Raw genomic sequence first — 19092 nt, forward strand, 5'->3', positions numbered from 1 at the left:
ATCCGAGTTATTTTACTTTGAAATTTAAAAAAAATATATTTTTTGCTAAAATTTTAAGAACCACTGGATCTTGTCTGGATTTTCTTTTTTAATTTAATCTACTTCCTATGTTGCCATATTATCAATAAATTATGTTTTTTAACTAAAAACTAAAAAATTTCTAATTTTTTTTCAAAAAATTCCAAATTTTCAATTTTTTTTTCACGAAATAAACCATAATCGTGTTTTTGGACTGCTCCTAAAAATATTTGCACTTATTTAAAACTCACTCTGTATATTTTAATATTTCGTACGTTTGTTCTAGTGACAACACTCTTAAAAATTAACTTGACAATTTTAAACCCTTTTAATTGATACATTAACCAATGTAATATATACAATATATATATATATATATATATAGATATATTTATTATTCTAAAAGCTGATTACAAATAAGCAATTCGCTACAAGGACTAACTCAAAGATACTATAACGATTTTCATCTGTATACTATATTGAAACTTTCACTTATATGTTTTAAAAATTAAATATTAAGAAAATTTGATCACTTTTTAAATGGGTTAGACAAAGATCAATCAAATTAAGTTAATTAAATATTATTCAAAAATAACTGGCGTAGCGTTCGGCTAATTATAATTTTAACTGGCAAAACTTTGTAAATTTATATAATTAATAGAATAAATCCTATTTAATCATGTTTCATACCTATTTATTTCGCAATATGTATACAGGATAATGGTGAAAAAAATTAGTTTTATTAAATAAAAATTGTATGGAAATCGTTTGTCGATAAATAATTTATTTGACATTTTGAATCCAGTCTTTTAAATATCATAGAAAAAAATTCGATACTGAAGTTTTTTTTTAATTTTTTAAGTGAACTTTTTATTAAAAATAATTATATCCTGACATACACTATTCGAGTTTAAATTACAAAAAGTGAAAGTTTCTTTAGTACAGACGTGTTAATTATACATAAATTATTTCGTACAACTAATTGTGTTTGAGAATAACAATCGCTTCACAATGTTTTTGTATATGATAACCATATTATACTAAATATCTATTGCTTCTGCTTACTGTAATGTGTTAATTTGTGTACCAAATTATTTTTAGTAATTTTAAATCTAATTATGATTTAGAAATTAACAAGAATTTTAAAAATGTTTAAAGAAATACAACAATATAAAAACTCTGCTCAAATTCACTAAAAATCATTTACTATTGTGGCTTCTTGAACTCTGCTTTAAAACACAGTACTTTGAATCTTAGGAGTTAAGTTTAGTACAGTACCATGTAATATTTTTTAATATTTTTCTCGATGAACTATTAGCTTTTCTATATATTTATTTTCAGAAATTAATCAGTGTAAAATTATAAAATGTAAAGTGAAATAGTCTGATTATGATTTTTTATTTGAGTTTATTTTTACTAAGTGTTTTTCCTATTATTATTATTTTTTTATAAGTTATCAAGTTTTTTTCTATATCAGCGAACGGTGGTTTTCTTCATTTTAATTATTATTTACAGAAATATTGTGAAGATGATGAATGCATAATACTAACAAGAATAAACAAAAGTAACAAAGTAACTAACAAACGAAAACACTGGATTAGAGAAAATTCTTTGCTCCAAAGAACGCGTCCAAATGGCACTTATCAATGTTGCCATGTCTGCCCACGATTGACTTCTTTCTAACTGTTGTGGAACCGTAATGCTACTGTATGCTCGATGTAAAGATGCTTGAAAATGCATTTTCGATTGGTATGGTAATGCTGCCCAGGACTGTGTACAGACAACCAAATTAAAATTAAGCCTAGGACCAAAGAATTTTCTAAATTTCAAACTAACACGAGCTATCTAACAATTTAATAAGAATTTTGTTTTTTTTTCAATTTAATATTATCAAGCCGGTAATGCAGGCACACAATTTATTAAATTGTTACGAAATATTTTCCTAATTTGATTTGTCCCGCATGTGCTAGTGTTTTTATCCAATTTGATAGCAACAACCTTAAACAATTAATTTCAAGGTTAAATTATTATTAACAGCATTCCTTCCTCTTCTATAGCATGGCTTTGTTACTTATTTTAATATATTTTAATCATCCATTAACACACATGGTATATAAAAATTTTATTTAATAAGGACTGTAGTATATGAAGAATATCCATATAGATATATCAAATACAATTGCAAATACAATTTTTATGTACCTTAAACAAAGTCAGTTTCCATATTTAGGCTATCTATCAAATTATCAGAATCTTAAAGAAAAGTTCATTAAAAAGATCGATGAGTAGTTTATTATTAACTTTATCAGAACCGTATTTAATCAAACTTTGGTCTAGGCTTCAAATAACATATTTTAATTATGTTATTTTATTTAATTTTACACTGAAATATTTATGTAAACGTATAAATATTGCAGTTTTACTAATTTTAACAATAAGGGTGATTTACACTGAATATGCTATTTTACCAGCAGAGAAAATTTATTATAATTTGTACATCATATTCTTAAGAGTTATGCACGAGCAATAATATATGATTTGAAAAAATGTGCACTATTTATTTATTTGCACTAATAGACATCTAAGAAATCAATGTAATATTTCAAAAATTAATTGAAAAATCTACATTTCTTAATTACAGGGTAACTATTGCTATAACTGCGGGTGTGAGTAGTCCTGTGTTTTTATTCAAGTTATTTAAATGCATTAATGAAATTTGCTAAATAATGCGCAAATAAACAGTAATTTATTAAGTCTCATTCAAAACCTATAAATTAGTGATTTCTATTATACTTTATACTTAAAAATTTACGATCCTTCACAATGTCTTAAAAATACAATTGAAATTAATAGAATATACTAGCAATATACTATAATAGACTATCTTATTATAAACTTCTCATTTATCCCCACAATTTTTTTTGACGGTGGATAAATCAAAGGCCAAAATGACATTACTAATTGAGCCGAAACTAAACTTTCAAAAAAAGTCATATTATATCTACAAATTCATTTACCCAGGAGTACCACTAATGTACTTCGTAAATGACTACCACTAATTTTGACGTTCTGAATGCTTACATTGAAATTAAAGGAACAAACTTCTAATTACAACCACTGATTTATTCCACTAATTGCGAGGTTCTGAATGAAGCTTTACTACCACTAATTTTGACGGTCTATATGGTTACATTAAAATTAGAGGAACAAACTTCTACGCTAATTGAAATCGCTCATTTTTTCCACTAATTTTGAAGTTGTGAATAAAGCTTTAGGCTCAATACCCATACAATATTAAGAAATCAGACAACATTTTTACTTGTTGTGTTCGATTTTTGTAACTGCAATAAAATATACCTAAATATATTATTGCAAGAAAGAAATGTGGTAGAATAAGATTATGATGTATTGATTTAATATTACCGATGTATATGATCTGTAATAAAACTGAGTTTGTAGATAAATATAATCATCATAATCTGGGTTACTTAGTTTATGTTTACTTGATTCTCTAGAATCAAACCCGCAGTAATACGAGTACATGCATCTACCTTTATTTTTTAGTTGTCTATTATCTATTATGATTTATATTGAAATATTTTAAGAATCTTTGACAAATCAATGCCAAATTTTATAGCTGAAACATAAATATGGAAACTGATTCTCCAGCCTTAAGCGAATAAAATCATCTTAACCCATGTTGAATAATGAAAATTTCAGACCGGTTGGAGTCTGGGGCAAAATCGTGGGTTCGCTTTGTGCGATAGCTGGTGTGCTCACCATAGCGCTGCCAGTCCCGGTTATCGTATCGAATTTCAACTATTTCTATCACCGTGAGACGGATCAAGAGGAAATGCAATCACAAAACTTCAACCACGTGACTAGCTGTCCGTACTTGCCAGGAACGCTAGGGCAACATATGAAAAAGGTATGTAAACGTCTACATAAATGAAACATATTTAGATTGAGTAGTACTGTCCCCAATCTTTATCCAATAAGAAAAATGTAAATAGTATTTGGTACTAAACTTGCAGCGGACGCGATCCAAAACTTTTGATAATTTCGGAGCCGTTCGGCTTTTTCCGGTATTATACCGCCAAATATTGTTTATTCATATTTATTATTTTTTAATTTTATAAATAAAATGCGGTGTGTTGTATATAAGAAATTTTATTTTTTATATAAGGGCATGTATGAAATTACTAAAATATATTAAAAAACTCTAAAAACAGCAGGGTGAAGCAAAATAACTACTTTTACTCATATCCCCCAGGTATAACAATATTAATTCACGGTTGTAAAATATGATCATTTTTTGGAAACAGATGTTACGCAACGATGGTTTTTGCAGTTCCCAGTTCACACAGCTTTTTAATTTTTTTTAATGCCACTTTTTCAAAATTATCACGGGTTTGGGTAAATAAAATTTAAAATGAACTCACAAGATGGAAATAATTACTTTGAAAAGGATGCTTTAAACACTTTTCAGTGTTTTTTTCAATAGGGGCGGTTTAAATTTTAAACGATTTTATAATTTTTGAAGATTTTGACTTTAACAAGAGAAAATTCTCTCTGTCCTTGTTTGCCTTCAATGGTCATTCCATTGGCCAAAAAAGGCAACATTCAATTTAAAAAACTAACACATTAATATTTGAAAATATTCTAGTAGAAATATCAAATACAAACCTGATGCTAAGCTTTTTCCGAAAGCTGAGTCACCCTGTATCGTCTATATGTATGTTTAACTAGAATTGTTATTTTAAGTAAGATATTTTATTATCATAAGTTCAGTGGATTGAGTATCGAATCACAAATATTATATCAAATAGTTTTAATATATTTTTTTTCTGATTATGTATATCTTTTTTATGTTTTTTTCCATAGAACTACTACATATTTTTGGAATCAAAATAAGTTCATTGGACAGAACTTACCTCTAAACAAAAGTGCTTTGTTTGCCGTCAGAGGGCAGGAAATTTTTAAAAAATAAACACAATTTTTAAGATATTTTAAGAACCGATATTCCGATTTGAATAAGATTTGACTATATTTTATTATAGGCGCTTTAACATTTCACTTTCACAGAAAACAGAAAAGGTACGAAAAGGTACTACAGAAATTCTAAAAGAAATATTTTCTAACTCCAATGACGACCAATTTTTTTGTAAAATGGTCCTTCTAGTACTACATTTTTTGTCTCTTGTAAAAAAACACTACTTGGCATAGATTTTGAAAAAAAATTAAGAATTTTTTTCCCAAAGCGAATCTACAAAATATACAGAGTCCAAATATTCCGTAGATATAGAAGTTACCCATAGTTGGAATCAACATAAAATAATTGCACATCATTTGCCTCTATACAATATTTATTTTTTTGTCCGTTAGAGTTGAATGAAAAATAAACCCAAACATTAATTAATTTAAATTTTATGAAGCTATATTTTTAGCGCATACAAGATTTTATGTTCCTACAAGCTTGATGTAACAAGAAATATTTTTTGTAAGTCAGCTTCAAAAAAAATGTTTACTCAAAAAGTATGCTAGGAGGCGTTGTTTACATGAGATAAAACATGCACTCAAAGGATTATTATACAAAAAAAATTCAGTTTATTGGAGTTAAAAAAATCTACTGAAGTTTATATAGGGGTGGGGGTAGTTTTAACCCTTCCAAAAAACGTTAAATATTAAAGCTACAGGAACATGTCTCCACTAAATATTGGGACACCCTCTATGTATTTACATCAATAGTACATGTTATAACGTATATTTATTTGGTGCTACTAATACTACTGTTCAAAAATGTGTTTATATTTAAATTTTTATATAATAATTTTAACAAAATTGAAATAAAATATATCGCTAATTTCTCTACAAATAATGAAAATGTTATCAATCTTATTTTTAATATATTTACCATCAGAGCATATAAAAGCAGTAAAAATGCTTCAAATAATTATTTATAATAGTAAATTATATTAAAAGGTTAGCAATTTTGACATATTAAAAACTGTATCTCATAATCTACTAAATTATGAAAGAAATTGAATATTGGGACACCCTATATAGAAAATAACCTTTTAAACAGAAATTACGCAAAAAATATAGTAAAACCATTCTTTGTATAGGGTTCGTTAAGTGAATCATCGAGCGATCTAGTTGAGCTAGAAGAAGGACTCCTGGTGACGCGCGACCAACTCGCTCGGAAGCAGAATTGTAACCCACGCCACAACAATAACATCAACGCCGTGAGCATTGAGACTGACGTTTGACTACAAGGTAAAACATAAAGTATATCAATTCATACAATAATATAATTTAGTTTTATGAATCTAAAGCTGCGTACAGACTTGAGCGCGAATGTGTTGAGCACGCATGTTTACGTGTGCGCCCTGAAGTCATACGCGCTCACGTCATGCGAAGAAAATCACTGCAAACGCATGCGTGCGCTCAGACCATTTCAATATTTTATCTATTTCTAGTCTATTTCTCTTTTTTTACCAAGCATCTTCTTTTTTGATTTTTGAAAAATTAAATTTATGTTTCAGATGCCCAAACAATGTTCATGTAAACACTCCATATTAAATGCTTATATCCGATGTCCTAAATAATATTCTTCTTCGCACAAGCAACGTCCAAACTAAGCGCGAACGCACACGTATGTTTCTTTGATCTCGAGAAAAAACCGACACTACTCACATATTGCGCACTCAGCGTATTCGCAAGCAATCTCACAGGCGTGCTTGATTATGACTATATTCTAATAAAAAATAAGATAGAAACGATTAGTTTGTTCTAAAATCGACAATGTATTAATTTCTAATAATTAAGATACCAATGACAGTGAATAAGAAACGATGCCTTAGTGAAGTCATGGTAGGCTTTAGAAAAAAGTTGCTTTTAAAGGGATAGTTTAAACATCAAAATATTATTATATCAACATTTCGATAGTCTCAGCAGCGTTTTTTTTTATCTTTTGATTGCTTTTCTAAAAATGCCTTTCTTTAAAAGAGAAAAACGCTGCTAACACTATCAAAATCTTGATCAAATAACACTTTGACGTTTACACTATTACGTTAAAAGCAACATTTTTCCAAAGCCTACCATGACTTCACTGAGGCATCATTTCTTATTCACTGTCATTGATATCTTAAGTATTAGAAATTAATACATCTAGTATTATGGTATTCTGGTATATCGTCGATTTTAGAACAAACTAATCGTTTCTGTCTTATTTTTTATTAGAATAGTCATAATCAAGAGGGCTACTGTAACCGTGTTATAAATAAGGTAATTAAGGGTTTATTTTTACGTATTTATTATAATTTTGCTAATATCTTCGGTTTGAAAGAGGATAACAAGATGCGGTTTTCGCTGACTTTTTATGCCTTTATTATTCTTTCAATATCAGCTAAAATTACATATAGTATCACATTTAATTTTTTTGAAAAAACGTGCAATGTTTGTTAAATTGTAAGACACCGCCCCCCTAGCGTCTACATTCAAAAGCTTATTATTACTGTTTATACGGCATAATATAGAGTAAGAAACGCTCTTTTAAATGAGCCCTCGTTTGTTGAATTCCGTTCAGTCCGGAGTTATTAATATTTAAATAAAAATAAATCTAACATTCCCCCACCACTTTATTTTAGCAGATAGGGGAAAATGGTTCTAACAAAAAATATTCAAAATTTACTGAAGATTATGCAGCTATTATTTATAGTACCCGTTATCTAGGCAGAATTGTGTAAAAACACCTTTTTCTTATTTTTTATAGCAGTTGCGCCCTCTAGCGGCCGTTCTACAAACTTGAAAATAATTTCCAGCAATTTCTCATAGTATCTTTAGTTATAAATATTTTTTCCGCAGGCCCTACAGCTGATACTTTCCGAGATACAGCCGAGAGCTATTCTTAGTGGCACACCCTGTATATTAAAAATGGAACGTATTTCCAATGTAATCTCGATTGTTGTAGAGTGCAATATTTCGTATTAATTTTGTACAGAATATTGGACAAATCATTTGGAAATAGTTGTTATACAATTTTATATTTTTTTTTCATTTCAATAGGAGTATTTAATCACTGGTTAGCAAAATACATTAATTTATTAGTTTCAGTCAATAATTAAAGGATAATTATCATCGTTTTTAATATCTTATACCTACAATAAGTACAATTTTGTATGGTTGAAAAAGTATAAATTAAACATCGTTAAGGACAACCCTGGAAACATAAAAGTCATAACTAAACTTATAAACTTATTTTCATTGTGTTGACGTTTTTTTGTTTAATTTTTAAGTACAAAAAAATAAAAAATTATTATTAAATTAAAATAAAAAGGTTATATTTATAATTTAATAGTAGACAAGTAGCTTCATTTGAAGATAATTTGGTAGCTTTTTTAGTTAACTATCATATAAAATGTTCTCCATCTTAAACGTAACACCCTACCGTATAATATTTCTATTTAATAAATATTTCATATTATTTTTCTAATATTTTTATATATTTTTGAAAGCTGCTAAGACCCGTGTGGCAATTCAACCGGAATAAATTGAAGAAATGGTTCACGCCTGTTTCATTTGTGTCTATCGATCGGTCTGTTCATTCATTCTACTCTCGTCTTATGCGGACATTTTTGAGATTCCTTTATTTTTCTAAAGAATAAGTTTTTACTGTAAATATCAAGATTTAACAGTTAAGAGGGCTGATTAAATTTTATAGTTAAAGAATAAAAGTAGATGGAGCTTTTTGAAAATATATTTTGCGCATAGGTTAACCAGAAAGTATATGTCATATTTTTGTAATAGTAAGTCAATTTTAATTGAAAATGTTGACATTGAAATGTTCCTGCTTTGTTAATGGGATTAATAATATTGTAATTTATTTATTTCCTTGCTTAGTTCTCAATGAAGAAAAAGAGTGTAGAAAGTTAAGGGTGATAAAAGTTATACATAGTAATACCGTATGATCGAAAAATACGGCACCCAGTTGGCTTTGAAATGACGATCGATGAGATTTCCCATATAATTTTACATATAAAATAACAGCGATCATTTCATAGCCATCGCTGACGCCGATTTTTTTTTCGATCATGTATATTACGAGTGAAGTAGCTTTTCGAACATCGTCTGTCTGACATCTAAAGAATCATTCGACTTGTTTGGGTGCAATATTTAAATAAATTTAATGTAAATAGTTATAGAGTTTTTCGTAATTTATTTGATTTCCTACACAATAATTTGCTTGAGGAGGCTGAATTAAAATATTGATATAATCGATTTTTTTAAAGACTGTTCGTTCACACTGGAGGGTTTAAATATGAGTGTGGATAACATAAATAAAGGTAATCACGGCGACCTTATAGATCTACTGAGTCCCCCTTTCTTGAGTTATAACTCATCATACAGTCTCAGGCATTGGACAAAGACCAGTATCTGAAACGGTTTTATAGGGGTTAGTTCTCCATCTCCGATATCAGTCGTTGATAACATCGTTGTCACAAATGGTTGTCGTCTCGGCGCACTCAGTGATGAGGTGTTTTGTTGTTTCCCTATTTTCCCCACAAAATCTGCACTCGCCGTTGTTTCTTAGCTTCAACATAATGAAGTGTTCATTGAGGAGACAGTGTCCTGTTAAAAACCCCGTGACAATCCGAATATTATTCTTACTTAAATGAAGGAAAAATCTTTGATTTTTCTCGGTCGTAACTTCTGACAAATTTCTTCGAGTGTCTTAGACCGTTGGAGGATTCCCATTCCAGGCTATGGATAGAGTCTTCAGTTCATTTCCACTTGGGAACAGCAGAACAGTTCTGATCCAGTTAGTGGAGTGTTCCCTCCTTTTCTAGCTAGATCGTTTGCTTTTTTATTACCTTCTATCCCTAATTTATTCAGCTTCTCTAAACATTCTTTGACCAATCAAGTCACATAAACTTGTACAAGTAAATTATTATGGAGAAAAACGCACAATCGAATAATTTACGATTTATTTCTTGACCTCCCGATATTTTTAAAAAAGGAATTCCCTCATAATTTTTTTCGCATTTATTTACTTACACTCTATATAATATGTCGTAAATATGCCAGATGTTCGTTATTCAATATATGCAATGTCAAGGTCACTAATTCTTCAGATCTTATTAAATGTTATCTGAATGTTACACCGACCACCCTCAAAATGTAAGTAGTATCCATGCGCACACAATAACCGATATCAAACATTCTGAAATACACGCATTTATCGGCGACTTTGATGTGCGATTGTCGCTGTTCTAACAAATTTCCAATTCAAAAACATCCCCATCGACTATTTTTACGCGACGGCTGTTCTAATTTAATTCATAACTCGCCCTAATGGCAAATCGATAGCATGCTCGCAGCACACAGTGGAACGAAGACTAAAAACATGCAGACAAAAACCAAAAAACCCTTAATGTTCATTATAACATTTAAGTCTCATTCAGATCCTCAAAATTAATGAAATAAATTAGTGGTTTCAATTATACTTTATACTTCTGAATTTACGATCATTCACAGTGGCTAAAAAAATATAATTAAATTTAATAGAATATCCTAAAACAGTTTGGTAACCTATAGAGGAACCCTAACAAAGTGATGGCGAGCCCATGACACGCGTCTCAGTGCTGACGTGCGAACTCATTTTTGGTGACACGCATCTTCAAAGAAAAAAAAATATATAATTCAAATATTTGTGTCTTATAACGGCCAGAGTTGGTTACTAAAAATAATATTATTACCTACACGTTAATAATAATTTAATTCAGGCGCGCACATACAAATACCGTAGGATCGAAAAAAACGGCGTCCAGTTGGCTTGAAAATGAACACCAATAACATTCCTCATATAATTTTATATATAAAATGACAACGATCTTCATTTTGAGCTGTTGCTAGGATATTCTATTAATTTTAATTGTATTTTTTTGACATTCGGAATGATCGTAAACTAAAAGTAAGTATAAAGTATAATTGAAACTACTAATTTATTCCACTAATTTAGTGGAATTGCAATTTGTTTAATGCAATTAGTGGAATAAATTAGTGGTTTCAATTAGCGTAAAAGTTTGTTCCTTTAATTTCAATGTAAGCATTCAGAACGTCAAAATTAGTGGTAGACATATTCAATTATTAGGAAAAGTTATCAAATTTTTAACTTTCCACTAATTTACACTTCAAAATTTGAGAGAAATATCATTTTGGCCTTTGATCATCTTCCGTCAAGAGAAATAATTGTTGTTATAAATCAAAAGTTCATTGTTTTGTAAGCTAAACATTAGGCTTTCTCTATGGATACAACTGACTAACGTAAGCTGTTGCTAGGATATTCTATTAATTTTAATTGTGTTTTTTAGACATTGTGAATGATCGTAAACTAAAAAGTATAGAGTGTAATTGAAACCACTCATTTAATCCAATAATTGCGAGGTTCTGAATGAAGCTTTACTAGCACTAATTTTGACGTTCGGAATTCTTACATTGAAATTAGAGGAATAAACTTCTACGCTAATTGAAACCACTAATTTATTCCACTAATTTCTAAGTTCCGAATTCCACTAATTTCTAAGTTCTAAGTTCCGAATGAAGCTTTAATTAAAATTAATAGATAAAATTAATATAGCATTTATGGAAAAAATATCCAAAAAATACGCACTGTTCCATTAGAACTGTTTTCGTAACATAAAATATAAAGTAGATAAACAAATAAACAAAAACAAAACATTTTTTTCAAAATCACCTTTGGCTGATATTTAACGTTAGATGCGCCACTGTGCGGCAGGGTGATTGTTTCATTGGAGGCAAGGCTTGGAGAAACTCAATCGAATCGTTCGGAATTTAGAAATTACTATCATCCGAGCGATTCAAATTATTTTCGTTAGAGAGCCAAGTCGATGTATAATAATTATTCCACGTTATAGCCATGTAACATCAATGTCTCTATCTGACAAAAATATAATCTATTAGCTTATAGTCGATATGTAAATATTTTGGTTTAAAATTGCGAAGCAAAAATATAATTCATATATTTTGATTCCTTTAGTTCATTACACAAAATATCAGCTTACTTTTTTCAGCTTAATATACGTGATTTATTGTTTTTTTTAATAATAATCTTTATTTTGGCAGCAGGGCTAGTAAATTCAAAAAAATATATACACAAATAAAATAATTAATATTTGCAGTTAGTTTCAGTGTCAACCATAAACAAATAAAATTTTACAAACCAATACAAATACATTACCCACTCCCGCATCCTCAAATAATTACATTTATTTAACTACCTTAACTTGTGCCAAGGGCTATTAGTCTAAGAGCTAGCAACGTTTTCGAGAAAGTATTTTAAGACGTCTAGCTCTTTGATATATCTTTTAGTATGCTCTCTGGAACAGCATGCGGCCGATACCCGTTGCGTTCACTACTGCGCATCGGAAGAAGATCCTATATTTTTTATTAATTTAGTTCTATAAATTCTAGTATGGAATATAAATCGCACATGTCTCCATAGCGCAGTGCGTAGAGTTTCCGACCACGAATCGATGATTCAGAGTTCGAATCCGGGTCGAGGGAAAGACTTTTTTATTTTATTTTCGTTTATATTCTGATAGTAAAGTATTAAATATTTGTTTTTATTTAATTATCAGAATTATTTAATACTTTACTATCAGAATATAAACGAAAATAAAATAAAAAAGTCTTTCCCTCGACCCGGATTCGAACTCTGAATCATCGATTCGTGGTCGGAAACTCTACGCACTGCGCTATGGAGACATGGTCGATTTATATTCAATACTAGAATTTAAAGGACTAATAAAAATATCATCTTTCGTGCCGGCCGGTGAGTGTATTTAAATCAAAACTTTTAACCTCTTAAACATTTTAGTTAAATATTTTTACTGACCAAATTTAAAGATGTTTCGCTACAGAAATGTGGCATTGTATTTTTAAAATATACAGCTTTATAATTATCTTCTTTCAATAACAAGAATAGTAAAAAGAATAGTAATAACCTAACTACTACTGTTGAAAAATCGGTTTGTTAGCATATTCTGAAATAACAAAATTGAAATAAAAGATTTCGTCGATTTCTCTATAAAAATAACGGAAACATTATCAATTATATGCATTATCATCATAACAATCATAACACATAAAAGCATAAAAATGCATTAAATAATTATTAACATATTAAAAACCATGAAGCATACTCTAATAAATTATGAAAAGAATGGAATAATGTACAAAAATATACTTTACTGAATAAAGTATAATATGTAACAAAATAAATTGGTAAGATTGACTTCCTCTCATAAAAATAGGACTATTAACTTAATAACTAATTTAAAAATGGAATTAGAATTTTAAACATCGGTCAAATAATGAAATATGAATACCCAATTATATTTACCTAAGAAAAACAGCATAACACAGAAAAATAATTCACAGAGTTGATAAAAGTGATCATATATTAAGTAGTAATAATAAAAAACAACTTTCAATGTTCAAGTTTTAAATATTGTATATCGTATTCTAATAACTTATGAAATAAAATTAAAAATGTATTAAATACTTGATAGAAAAAAATCTGTAAGATGTTCTTTCTGCCTTTTCTTCCCTTTGATTTCTGTCACTGTGTATAAATTTAATAACTACTGAAGTTTGTTAAAACTCTTATATCATTTAACGGTAATTTGTGATGATAAATCGATTTATTAAGAAGATACCATTTCATTGAGACAAATTATATTAAAACATTCAAAAATATATAGCGCTGAAACTCCTCACATACATAGAGATAATAAAAATCTAAAAAAATCCAAAACCTGTCATCACAGGAAAAATAAAAAAATGTTAGTTGAGCTCTGCTCCTAGTACTTGTAAAAAAAATGTCCACAAATAGCGCAATGATCAAAATAATTCAATCCTGTTACAATACAACAAGTTGACTATGAGGTATTTATCGAATAGACTATAAATATAATTTTTGCCAAAAATGAAAGATACGAGGTTTTCAATGTAAGATATCGATAAACGATAATAATAATAAGAAATATTATGACTTAAATATTAGCGATTTTATATTATCCTGATGAAATTTTATTAAATACCGTATCATAATCTAATACGAGAACTCAAGATATAGAAAACGCCATTTCAATTTAATCTATTAAATTCTCAAATACCTCATTAGGAATAGGTATTATAAGTATTGCAGTTTTGTATCGTATACCAATGAATTGTGATTTATAGAAACTTTGCTAATTAAGAAACCGCCATTTTAATAGGATCAATTACAGGACAACAGTTTAAACAACGTATATCGCGGAGAACAAATCTTTGGTTACAAAGCGTAGCTAAAGCTGAAGTTTTAAAAATTGTGAATCATAATCTAATAAATTGTGACAAAAAATCAAGACAAATGACATTTCAATAGAAAAAAACATACGTTAGTATGTTTAAACAAAAAATATTGGTGAGATCGTCCCTCTCCCTTTTTCTCCATTTAATCTCCTTCACCTATGTATAGGTTTTGTTCAGCTGCCACTGTGCCGCATGACCTTAAAGTGCTGCATCACCGCGTTGCCATGTATTATAAATCGTCGACTTAAATAAATTAAATCACCTCAAAAACTCCTTCTTCCCTAACACATTTATCGAAATATTTCATAAAGTTTATGGTAAAGTATAATAATTAAGTCTAAAATAGGAAATTTCCCTCGGTCTACTGATAAATTGTAAATATTTTGGCAACGTTGTTCGGTCTACATCCAGAACTGTATGGGCGGCTTTCGGCTCTCTATCGAGCGATCGCACGGCGCATCACGCGTTGCCACGACAACGGCGAGTGCCGCGCGCCGCAGGCGTAACGAAGATGCACGAACGTTTCAGGTTCGGGCCGATTAGCAAAGGAAATTGTTAGGAGGGTCGGGAACCTATCAATCGTAAATTCGTACGAATGAAAACTCTCAGGAAATTAGCCAAATTTATATATCGTTAAGTAATCACGTTATTATTAATTCTTTAATAGTTTAATACACAAATTGCTGGTATAAGTATTAAGCAAACAATAATAGTTTTAATATATTATAGAATAGATACCCCGATTAATATTATATATCTGGAAGATCTTTTTATCGATTGTTATGTTTTGTGAGACGCGCATCAATAGGAGATACATACATAATTAATAGCGTACAGTCGCAAGGAAAATAAAAATAAAACAGTAAATAGCTCATGAAAAAGTATTTTCATTGACAAATACATCAATAGTGGGGAAGAATAAAACTGAAATAGGTTTGCAGAATTATATTTCTGTAAATGATTTGCTGTAAATCCTAGCTAAATTCCTTTTTTCTCCATTTCCAGCTGTAAATATAACATATAGAAAGGGATCCTATTATATTCCCAATATGCTTTATATTCGAGAGAATTATAATTAAATGGGTTATGATATCAACAGCTAAATTGTGTTAAATTGTATATGCCACTATTGTACCGTATGATAGAAAAAAAAGGCGTCAAAGACGGCTGGGGATTGACAATCGATGATAATTTTGGCGAGGTCAATCTCTAAACGTCATATACGAAAAATTGACATAAAACTTGTCAACAATTAGCAATAGTTATAGAAAGATTTAAAAAGGATAGAACGTTTCAAGACACACAAATCTATTTCCAATTTTTTTTGACATGAGAAATTTGACTTCGATGTCAATGTCGGAACTTTTCGTTTGTACCTGTATAAAACTACTGAGTGAAAAATATACATTTCTGCCTTTTTTTAAGTCAAAAAGATTCCTTGGTAAAAATTGGTACAGCTAATGGTTCTCGAAATATTTCAAATCGAAATAATATCGCATTAATATGTCATCATTAACAAAAATTGAACATGTTGACTAGATAGTTGCTAGACTGAAATCATAAATTTGAAATGTTGTTGTACAAACGGTTCAACAACAACATAATTTTTTCTAGAAAAAAATATGATTATTAAAAAAAATAAAAAGTTCCAAAATTTATCATTTCAGTCAAATCTGGTCAACATGATTATTTTTTGTCAATAAATTGACATGTATTGATAATTTATATATCAAATATCTTGAGAAGTTTTATGTAAAACTCGCTAGGTATTTTTACACAAATAAAGAAGGAAATTAAAGATAAATATTATTTTTCAGATTTTGATGGTGTTTGGACTAAATTTTCTCGAAAATAAAGACAATTTAAAATTCCGTTACAATACGTATTATTTATTATACGTTATTCCGTTATAATATTTATCTTAAAATAATAGAAAATTGGACTTGATCCACTTTAATTCTGACCACTCCATTTATTGCATCAAAGGCCTTATGACACTAGTTCGCAAGGCATGGTTTCTGTTTAAACTATTTCTCTAAAATATGTTATGTTTGTTTTAGTGACGGATGCGCTGCGTCCCCATCCTTTGCTGAGCCTGCCATTAGCCGCCCCTCCGCGCCGCCCCAAGGGCGACCACTTCCCGATATCCGCTGAAGCCAACATCTACCACCATCGTCATATTTACCTAGAAGTTATATTAATGTGTAGTGCTACAGTAGTAAAGTGTCGTCAACGGTGTAGTATAAACGGTCGTCCAAATGTTGCGTCTAGTCGCCCTTTAGCGCAGAGTTGCCATTTTAGCCATTACGAGCCAGATAGTGTGTATTTAAAGGGTACGAGGGGTCGCCACAAGACGGTCACGTACTACGATCGGGCACTAGTGCAAAAGTCTAGCCAAAATTTCGGTCCGTGTACTATTTCGATGGCCACGCGACGTTGCCGCACCATCGTTATGCGGCAGGGATGTTGCCACCGTGTGCAGTGCGATCGGCCACGTTGGGCAGTGCTCATCCGGACACAAACTCGATGGCGATATGTTGAAATCGTCCCCCAAAGTCGCAAACTGTTACATCAAATTTTTATCCACGTTAGGACTATTTCTCGGTACTTTTGTATGATATTGGTTATATGGTGATTGCTGAATTTATGAGATGCTGTTGTGATTCATTTTTAATAGTTCTGATTCATTGTCATGATAAATGGCAATTAATTGCGAGATTGATATTTATTTGAGGATTATTCTGAAACAGGCACAACAACAACAATAAACAAAATTAAATCAGAATGATATGAGAAAATTTTGCCTGTCGCTCTCGGTATCTGTCAAATTTGACATTTAAAGTAATAAATGGCTAAAAAACTGGTGTCTTGGCCAAATTTCAAAAAATTTTATTTGAAAAAGTTTTTTTTTTAATTTTACAAGAATATACCAATTTTCAGCCATCTAGATGAAAAACTTTTCGTCATTTTTAACTAATAGCAGCAAACATATAATATATATATTATAATTAACCAAACATATAAATTTGTCAAATGATAAAACATTTTTTTTAAATTACGCAATTATTCTTAATTTTACAATTATTCTTAACACTAAAGTTATCTACATTGTCTATGGCTGAGATCGTACTGAATCGTACTTAAGTTTAGATTTTCCTTAAAAATCAGATCCCCTAGAGAAGTAGTTTAATTTGATTGGAGGTCATATAGAGACAATGTCTAAGCAAAACAATACTCTAGTAGGCTATAAAAAATACATTTTGACATTTAGTATTGTAAAAGTCCGCTGCTATTGGTTAAAAATTACGAAATTTTATTTTTCATCTCGACGGCTGAAAATCAGTGTACTTATGTATGTAAAATTAAAAAGAAACAATTTTTGAAATAATAATAATTGACATTTTTTTTCAAAATTTGGTCAACAAAATCGTTTCTTAACCATTTATATTTTATTAAATATCAAATTTGACAGACATCTGATAACAACAGCGTAATTTTTATTATGTAATTTTTAACCTGTTTTAAAACAAAACTAACGCCAAAGTAAAATTTGATCTAAATCAAATAATAAAATAAATTCCCATATGATGCGGACTTTACCTGTGACATTGATGTATAATATGTTAACTATCGATTTCAAAAACTGGTTCAGAGGAATCCTTAATTCGTTTACTAGGGTGAGTTATCCTGCCAAAAATTATTATTACATAATAATAAAAAATACCTATAAATAATTTTAAATGACATTAATAATAATATGCCGTACAATTAAAACTGAGTCAACGCCAATACCGCGCATCGTGAGGTTGCTCTTTTGGATGGGCAGAGCATGAACCCAATTCACTATAGTATTAGCCAAAGTAAAACTGTTTATTAATTATTTCTGTGATATTATTACCTAGTTATAAAAACAAAATATTTTAACCTATGATGTTTTATAATCGAACACTAATGTTTAAAAATTGAAATGCTTTTAAATTATTAATTTTTTTTAAAACAATTTCTTTCCAAGCATATTAAAGTCAAATGCAACAGTTTTCCTAAATAAATGAAATACGCGTTTCTATTTTTATTTAATTTAGTGATAACTGTGCATACATTTTATTTGTTAGTCTAGTTTAAGTAGAAAGTTCATATTCAGTAGAAAGGATTCAAAAGGAAATGGCAAAAATATAACAGGTTTATATATTTTTTTATTTATACAAAAGTAGGAAAACAAATAATCTACTAATAACATAAATACCATAGGATCGAAAGAAAAAACGGCTGGGGAATGACAATCGATGATAATTTTGGCGAGGTCAAGCCCTAGACGTCATTTACTGGGCCCGTACTTTTTGATGGCGCTTACTGCCAGTTCACCATATGAAACTTGCAATTTATTTCATATCGAGTAAAAATTATTTTTAAATGTGGTTTAAAATTCGAAAAAAAAAAATTTTTTTGGAAATAGATTTGTGTCTGGAAACGTTCTACCCTTTTTTAATCTTTCTGTAATTAGTGTTAATTTTTGACAAGTTTCATGTCAATTTTTAGTAAATGGCGTCTAGAGATTGACCTCGCTAAAATTCCATCAATTGTCATTCCCCAGCCGTCTTTGACGCCGTTTTTTTTTCGATCATACGGTATTTCATTATAACTTCTATATGTTTTACTGGCATGAGTATTAATAAACATTCTAATAGCTCCAATAATTCT

General features: G+C 29.5%; 1 protein-coding gene across 2 annotated transcripts in view; it reads left to right on the plus strand.

Annotated features, from left to right (window-relative positions):
• Positions 1-18879, plus strand: part of LOC115879913 (potassium voltage-gated channel protein Shaker) — a 443596-nt gene extending 424717 nt beyond the window's left edge. For both annotated transcript variants that reach the window (XM_030896963.1, XM_030896964.1), the window contains exons 8-10: positions 3739-3946; positions 6144-6294; positions 16455-18879. In XM_030896963.1, coding sequence (XP_030752823.1) covers positions 3739-3946; positions 6144-6287 — 352 coding nt within the window. In that variant the 3' untranslated portion in view covers positions 6288-6294; positions 16455-18879. The remainder of the gene's footprint in view (positions 1-3738; positions 3947-6143; positions 6295-16454) is intronic.
• The last annotated feature ends 213 nt before the right edge of the window (positions 18880-19092 follow it).

Source organism: Sitophilus oryzae, unplaced genomic scaffold (genome assembly GCF_002938485.1).
Source record: "Sitophilus oryzae breed Bouriz unplaced genomic scaffold, Soryzae_2.0 scaffold_1590_pilon_pilon, whole genome shotgun sequence".
Lineage (NCBI taxonomy): Eukaryota > Metazoa > Arthropoda > Insecta > Coleoptera > Curculionidae > Sitophilus > Sitophilus oryzae.